This window comes from Myotis davidii, unplaced genomic scaffold (genome assembly GCF_000327345.1).
Source record: "Myotis davidii unplaced genomic scaffold, ASM32734v1 scaffold233, whole genome shotgun sequence".
Taxonomy (NCBI): domain Eukaryota; kingdom Metazoa; phylum Chordata; class Mammalia; order Chiroptera; family Vespertilionidae; genus Myotis; species Myotis davidii.
The window spans coordinates 3,237,105-3,244,999 of NW_006285917.1; the positions used below are offsets into that span (position 1 = coordinate 3,237,105).

Genomic DNA, 7,895 nt, shown 5'->3' on the forward strand with positions numbered 1-7,895 from the left:
AAAACATGTTGAGTTGGAAATCTTTCCAGGGCTCCAGTATGACTCTCAAGTGCAGACTCCTCAGCATGTTCCTGAAAGCAATGAGGAGTTTCTTCATTGCTCTTCTGATTTCCCCAATTTATGTATTTGTTTCTCCCCAAAATGCTTACTAACGGCTATATAATACAAGGTAGGTCAAAAGTAGGTTTGCATCAGTTCCTATGGAAAATAATACAATTAATAAATAATATAAGAATACACTCTGTTTTGCATACTCACAACTGTAAACCTACTTTTGCCCCACCCTGTATTTTATTCTGGATATACCATAACTTATCTAATGATTATTTAGCATTGAGATTGTCCTAATTTTTCACTATTATCCAGAAGGTTATTTTGAATATCTTTATACTTAAAATTTGATTTGCATATGTGATTATCACCTTTGGGTAGATTCCTCGAAAATTCTTATTTGTCATCATGATAGCTAATAGATTAAGTGGTCCCCATGTTAACACTTTGTATACATAATTTTATTTAAGATTTTCAACAATAATCCTGTGGAGTAGGACTAGTCCTTGATACTTAGAGAAGTTAATAACTTACCCAAGGTAGTATTTGGTCAGTCAGAGTTCCACTGTTCAGATTCACCAAGGTCTTAGACTTTATGCAGAAGCCAGGCAAACCTTTTTCCTCCTATTGCCAGCTTTTATATATACTATTTTCCCAGCATAGATGGTGCCTCCTCTTGCTAAAATCTATCTAAAAGTCCAGGAAACTTTTACTAACAGAAATAATTTCTTTTATGTTAACTCTATATTCTCTGACGCAGTTAATTTAATTCCTCACAGTAGCTTTTGCTAGCATTAGGTATATTTTTGTTGTTGTTATTAATCCTCGCCCAAGGATATTTTTCCATTCATTTTTAGGGAGAGTGGGAAAGAGAGGGAAGACAGAGAGAAACATCGATGTGAGAGAAACACTTCGATTGGTTGCCTCCTGCACAAGCCCTGACCAGGTCCCGGCCAGGGAGGAGCCTGTAACCAAGGTAGGTGCCCTTGACCGGAATTGAACCCAGGACCCTTTGGTCCGCAGGCTGACACGTTATCTATCCACTGAGCCAAACTGGGTAGGGCAACATTAGATCTATTTTGTTTGCATTTGTAAATCATTTAAGTTTTCCTCATTTCCATCATTAGAGTATAAATTCTTCAAGATAAAAAGAGTAAAAGTTTTTTTTGTAATTGTTCACAGTGCTTTTGAAAAGGCTTGCTATTAGTAGTTTCTCAAAGATGTTGACTGGTTTGTCTGGCTTAGCAGTACTGGAACGTGGACACTGTCTTTTCTTCAGGTGCACTGTATCAGCACAGAGTTCACCATGAGGAAACATGGCGGAGAAAAGGGAGTGCCGTTCCGAGTACAAATCGATACCTTCAAGGAGAACGAGAACGGGGAGTATACTGAGCACTTGCACTCAGCCAGCTGCCAGATCAAAGTCTTCAAGGTATTCCTGGGTGTTGTGGTGGCCTTGGAACTACTTGCCTCGTCTTCCAGTTGTAACATTTAGTCCCAAGTCAGAAAGCCAGCTTGTTTGTTTTTTTTAAAAAACTAAACTATGAAAACTCATGGATTTTCATTGAATGCTCTTAAAGCCTGTTAAAGTGATAAACTCTTTTAAAAACTCACAAAAATTATGAAAAGTTGACAGTTTTGGTTACATTCATACTTGATCTTCTTTCCTTATTTTGGTCTTTATCACGTGGATAATATGTTCTCATTTAAGAAGATTCATTAATACAAAAGTGTTCCGAGCACAACACTGATGTTCCCCTTTATCACTCTTACCCCAACTCTCCAGCCTCTCCCCAGAGGTAACCACTGTTACAATTTAGTGTGTATGTATCCTTCTAGTCCCCTTCTGTGCTTTTAGTACACATGTTCATAGGTATACACATGTTTTCTTTTCTTTCAAACATAAGTGGGATTATACGGTATGAACTGTTTTGAGGCTTGCTTTTTCAGTTAGCCTGTGTGCTTTAGAGATCTTTCCATGTCCATAGTTATAGATCACCTATTCTTTTTTAACTTCCTCAAACATTTAAATTTCCTATTTTCAGACTTATATGCAGTGATGCATTTTATCTTTACTATATCATTAGAATATATATTTGTTTCACTTGTGACTGTTTAAGTTTTTAGAAATAATATTGTTGGGTGAAGGGTGAGTTTAAAACCAAGTATTTCTCATTTCAGCCCAAAGGTGCAGACAGAAAGCAAAAAACAGATAGAGAGAAAATGGAGAAACGAACACCTCATGAAAAGGAGAAATATCAACCTTCCTATGAGACCACTATACTTACAGAGGTAAAAAGATTTCTTTTGGTGACAATTTTAATCAATACGTTTTATTCTTAAGAAAAAATCCAATCACATATATCAAATCATTATCTTGTGATTTACCTAAAACTAATATAATGTTATGTATCAGTTATATCTCAGTTTTTAAAAATTATTTTCCACCTGTTCAAAATTTATTTGACCTCTTAGTTATGGGGGGCTCTGAAGAACTAAAATTTACTTTTACTAATCAAGATGTGCCATTTAAGTAAACATGTTTTGGTCGAACACTAGGGTCAGTTATACTTTTTAGTATCTAAGTTTTCCTTTGTTTTAGTGTTCTCCATGGCCCGAAATCACATATGTCAATAATTCCCCATCCCCTGGCTTCAACAGTTCGCATAGCAGTTTTTCCCTTGGGGAAGGGTAAGTCTGGGAAATGAAATTGGCTTGTGTTTTGTCCTAAATGTGTATTTTTTATTATCTTTCTATAGACAAGATCTTTCTAAATCAATCAGTACTTCTATTTGGTCAGTCTTTGATGGACTTACATTGTAACTGAGGTTTGGATTACCTTCAGAGACACGGAAGGTATTTTGTTTTTAACACTGTCTGTGTCTATGTAAGGCCTTGTCTCATAGAGGAGATTGCACGGGAATAGGTTAGACTTCGTTGCTATGGCAAGCTCAAATTGCGTCAGACAGTTATGATCATCTGCCAGGGTGTTGCTTGTAAGAGACTGAAAGAGTTTTACGTACCCCTTTCTCTTCTTTTTTCCTCCCATTAGAAAATCACTTTTACAGTAAGTTCTTAGTGAGTCAGGGACTGATTTTCTGGGCTTTTCACTTCTCCCTATTACTGCTTTTTTTTGATTATTTCACTTCCTGATCGTACTCTCACCAGAGACTGGTCATCGGAATTGAAACACAGTTGTACAAACATTAATATCTGTTTTGTTACTTATGAAGAATGATCTTAGCACCTAATTATCATGAATCTTTGCTAATCAGGGAAGAAAGTTGAACATGATAGCTAAAGAGTGACTTATCATCCTATTAGCACATATTCCACATGGGCCTTATTGAAATTTCAAATAGGCTATGAAATGTGTGAACATATAGCTTGGTTGTAATGTTTGTTTTTAATTTATTTAGGCTCTGTGTTCAACCTCTTTCTGAAATATTTAATTAAGGTGGCTTAAATATTCAACATGCATCAATTAAGAATAAAAATAGATAGAAATTGTAGAAAGAAGAGTTAACTAGGGCCTTGAGATAAGTTACTCACTAAATTTGAAGACTGAATTTGAATTTTGCAGTTAAGGGGGGGGGGAAGAAAAATACCTTAGGAAAGAAAAATCTCTTATTCACATGGATTATTCAGCCTACTTATAAGCAATTTTAATTATTGTATAGGATTTAAGAGTTTTTTTTCCCTTTTTGTCATGTACTTCATTATTAGGCTCAAATTTCCACTCATAAAAAAAAGTAAACATTAGGGAAGAGGGACAGTCTATAAAGCAAAAGGAAGTACAGGGAAAAACCTACGGTGTAGAAATAGCCCTTGGATTAGCCCTTAGATAACACTAATTTTTGAACCTGTTTTAAAAATAATTATTGTTTTTACTATAAAAAGTGTGGGATCCCATTGCATCTCATAAATTTTATTCTAATATTTTCCCTGTATGTTTGTACATTTATATATTTGATGCAGTAATATATTGATTACTTTTATATTCTGACACTTAGTTTACATTCTAATAAATTTATATTAAATACTGTTTATGCCCTAATTCAGTGATGGCGAACCTATGACACGCGTGTCAGAGGTGACACGCGAACTCATTTTTTTAGTTGATTTTTCTTTGTTAAATGGCATTTAAATATATAAAATAAATATCAAAAATTTAAGTCTTGCCCTGACTGGTTTGCCTCAGTAGATAGAGCATCAGCCTGTGGACTGAAGGGTCCCGAGTTCGAGTCTGGTAAAGGGCATGTACTTGGTTGTGGGCACATCCCCAGTGGAGGGTGTGCAGGAGGCAGCTGATTGATGTTTATCTCTCATCAGTGTTTCTAACTCTCTGTCCCTCTCCCTTCCTCTCTGTAAAAATCAATAAAATATATTTTACAAAAGAAAAAAATATATGTATATATATATATGTCTTTGTTTTACTATGGTTGCAAATATAAAAGAATTTCTATATGTGACATGGCACCAGAGTTAAGTTAGGGTTTTTCAAAATGCTGACATGCCGAGCTCAAAAGGTTTGCCATCACTGCCCTAATTTATCTAATAAGTCCCAACATATTGGAATCTTGATTTTTTTTTCCAATTTCTCCAATAATAATAAAATGTTGCAAATGCCATAGCTTCTCCCCCTTCAATCCTCCCCCAAAAATCTTTACAATGAATTAGTAGATAATAGAAATATTGGGTCCAAGAATAAGAGTGTTTTATGAGAAAAGCACAAATTTCTTTAAATCTCTAGTTTAGGACTTACTATGAGAGTGAAGAATGATGATGAACCTTAGTATGTGTCATGCACTCATCCTTTCATTATAAATGTTTCTTTAGAAATGGTTCACCAAACCACCAGCCAGAGCCGCCCCCGCCAGTCACAGATGTAAGTCTAAAGTTAAATGTCAGTTATTTGCAATGTCTAATAATACTTTGATGACTCTGCAGTTCAGTAGAAGTGCCCAGCTTGTAAGGAGTATTCATTCATTCATTAAACAAACATTTATTGAATTTTGACTATGAATAGATACTGTGCTAGGGACTGCAGATATAAAACAATGTAGGACCCTTATATTTAAGGAATTTACAATCTAGTGGGGAGATAAGGATGGAATTCCAAGGGTATCTTGTATGGTTAGAGAAAGAAGACTGATGTACAAACAACTTCCAAGCAAACTAGACCTAGCTGAGTGTGGGTGTGTTTGGCTATGTGTTACCTAATAACATTTACCTTTTTGAAATTCAACCTATTTAGGTAATGTAGGACCCTTGTATTTAAGGAATTTACAATCTAGTGGGGAGATAAGGATGGAATTCCAAGGGTATCTTGTATGGTTAGAGAAAGAAGACTGATGTACAAACAACTTCCAAGCAAACTAGACCTAGCTGAGTGTGGGTGTGTTTGGCTATGTGTTACCTAATAACATTTACCTTTTTGAAATTCAACCTATTTAGTTACCAAAAGAAAATTGCTTTCTCTCTTTCAGAACCTCTTGCCAACAACCACACCTCAGGAAGCTCAGCAGTGGTTGCATCGAAACCGGTTTTCTACATTCACAAGGCTTTTTACAAACTTCTCAGGTTAAATTTGCTTGTCCTTTGTTTTCTCCAGCATGGGATATTCTTTTATATTCTAGGGCTTTCTGGTATCCGTGTGAGGGTGTGTGTGTGTGTGTGTGTGTGTGTGTGTGTGCGCGCGCGCTGTTAAATACTTAAAAAGAAAGATCTCTTGTTTAAACTCACTTTAATTTTAAAATATTTATTCTTTACAACACTTCATATAGTATTTTATCAAGGAACATTTGGAGGTAGTCTGAAATGTCCCCTTGATATCACTATATTGTATTTTATTTGCACATTCCACTTTTATTTAATACCTTCGGTTACCAGGTATGGTAGGAATACACAGATGGATAAGGCATACATATTTCCTGATCATTCATTATCTAGTATCAAAAAATTAAAATACCCCCCCCCTCCAAAAAAGGGGGTAAACAAGTAGTTGTGATGTAGTAGATACGAAGTTAGGCATTTAGAGGGGTTGGGGAACATGTGTGATGCATGAAGAATGAGGAGGAGTCTGTTGGTCAGACAGTGGAAGGTTAATTCAGGCAAGAGGAGCAACTTCTCATTAGACAGCATCATTGTGATGAAAACATAGGGTTAAGTGGAGAAGTAATTGGGTGGGAATTGAGGTGGGAGATGAGCAGGGGCCAGATCATGGAGGGCCTTACACACCATGCAAAAGATTATGGATTATAACATAGTAGTAATGAGGTGTCCTCATTAACTGAGCCCATTTTAATCGTTATTAACAAAGAAAATCTTTGCCTCTATCACCCGTTTTCTTATATTTATTTCAGGGGCAGATTTATTGAAACTAACTAGAGATGATGTGATCCAAATCTGTGGCCCTGCAGATGGAATCAGACTTTTTAATGCGTTAAAAGGCCGGTATGTGATTAGTGTTTAGTGTTAAAATATCAGTGAGGTTGGATTTCAAATGGATTTGGATTCAGGGATTCTTCACAGTTTTCATTGCACAGCTAAATCCATCTTGTCAAAACAGTCCATTTGAATGCTAACTATGTACCAAATAAACAAAGATGAAAAATATCCTTTCTTACACTTGATTCAAGGAATTCCTCATGATATCCCATTTTTTATTTTCAGGTAGTTTTTTTCATTCAATAAATATGCATTGTTCCTATTATGAGCCATTGGGCTCTGGGGATATATTAGAGAGCAAAATAAACATGGAGACTACTTTCTAGTGGAAAGAGAGATAAAGATATAAACAGTATTTTGGTTAGTGATAGTACTTTGAAGTAAAACAAAGAAAACAAGGTTGTGACCTATCGAGTACCCAGCATTTGGTTAAGAAAGATCTTTCTGAGGAGGGATTATTTACCATCTGCGGCCACACCACCCTGATCTTGGAAGCTAAGCAAGGCCAGGCCTGGTTAGTACTTGGATGGAAGGAGGGATTATTTACACTGTTGTGAGAAAACGAGACTATGAGGGAAGAGCCTTCTAGGCAGAGGGAACAACAGATGTTAAGGCTCTGAATTCAGTTTTAGCTAGAGAATAGATCATTCTTAAGTTTGTACAGGAATTGCTTAAGTGGTCTTCTTACAAATATTGTTTATAATACAGAGAGTGTCTTATAGACCCAATTTGTGATTTCTAATTTCCAATGGGTACTACTAATATTAATGGAAAAAACATACAGGTCAATGCCATAGAACCAAATCGGTGACTAAATAATGAAACAGATTGTGTAGTATTTGTGTTTGTACATCACAAGAGTTATCAGGCTGGCTAGAATCTTGAAAAATTTTAAGGAAAGAGGTGAAATTCAGGAATAAATGACTTGGGGAATGGATATTTAATTTTTACATGTATTATCTAAAGAGCACTAAAAAACAGGAAGCAGTGATGGAAAAAATAAATTTTTAAAAAAGAAATAGTGAGCAATAAAGTAATAAGATCAAGAAGGAATTGAGCCAGAACCGGTTTGGCTCAGTGGGTAGAGCGTCGGCCTGTGGACTCAGGGGTCCCGGGTTCGATTCCTGTCAGGGGCATGTACTTCAGTTGCACACTCCTCCCTGGCCCAGGCCCTGGTCAGGGCGCATGCAGGAGGCAACCAATCAATGTGTTTCTCTCACGTCGATATTTCTGTCTTTCCTTTCTCTTCCACTTTCTAAAAAAATCAATGGAAAAATACCCTCTGGTGAGGATTTTTTTTTAAAGTGCATATGAGCCTTGGCCAGGTGGCTTAGCTGGTTAGCGCTGAGCGATACATCAAGGTTTTGAATTCGATCCCTGGTCAGAGCACCTGC

At 36.2% G+C, this 7,895-nt stretch overlaps 1 protein-coding gene across 1 annotated transcript in view; it reads left to right on the plus strand.

Annotated features, from left to right (window-relative positions):
* TFCP2 (transcription factor CP2) overlaps nt 1-7,895 on the plus strand; it is a 73,326-nt gene that overhangs the window by 58,685 nt on the left and 6,746 nt on the right. Inside the window, exons 5-11 of the mRNA XM_015559560.1 lie at nt 831-849; nt 1,300-1,483; nt 2,233-2,343; nt 2,654-2,742; nt 4,891-4,939; nt 5,541-5,634; nt 6,417-6,507. Coding sequence (XP_015415046.1) covers nt 831-849; nt 1,300-1,483; nt 2,233-2,343; nt 2,654-2,742; nt 4,891-4,939; nt 5,541-5,634; nt 6,417-6,507 — 637 coding nt within the window. The remainder of the gene's footprint in view (nt 1-830; nt 850-1,299; nt 1,484-2,232; nt 2,344-2,653; nt 2,743-4,890; nt 4,940-5,540; nt 5,635-6,416; nt 6,508-7,895) is intronic.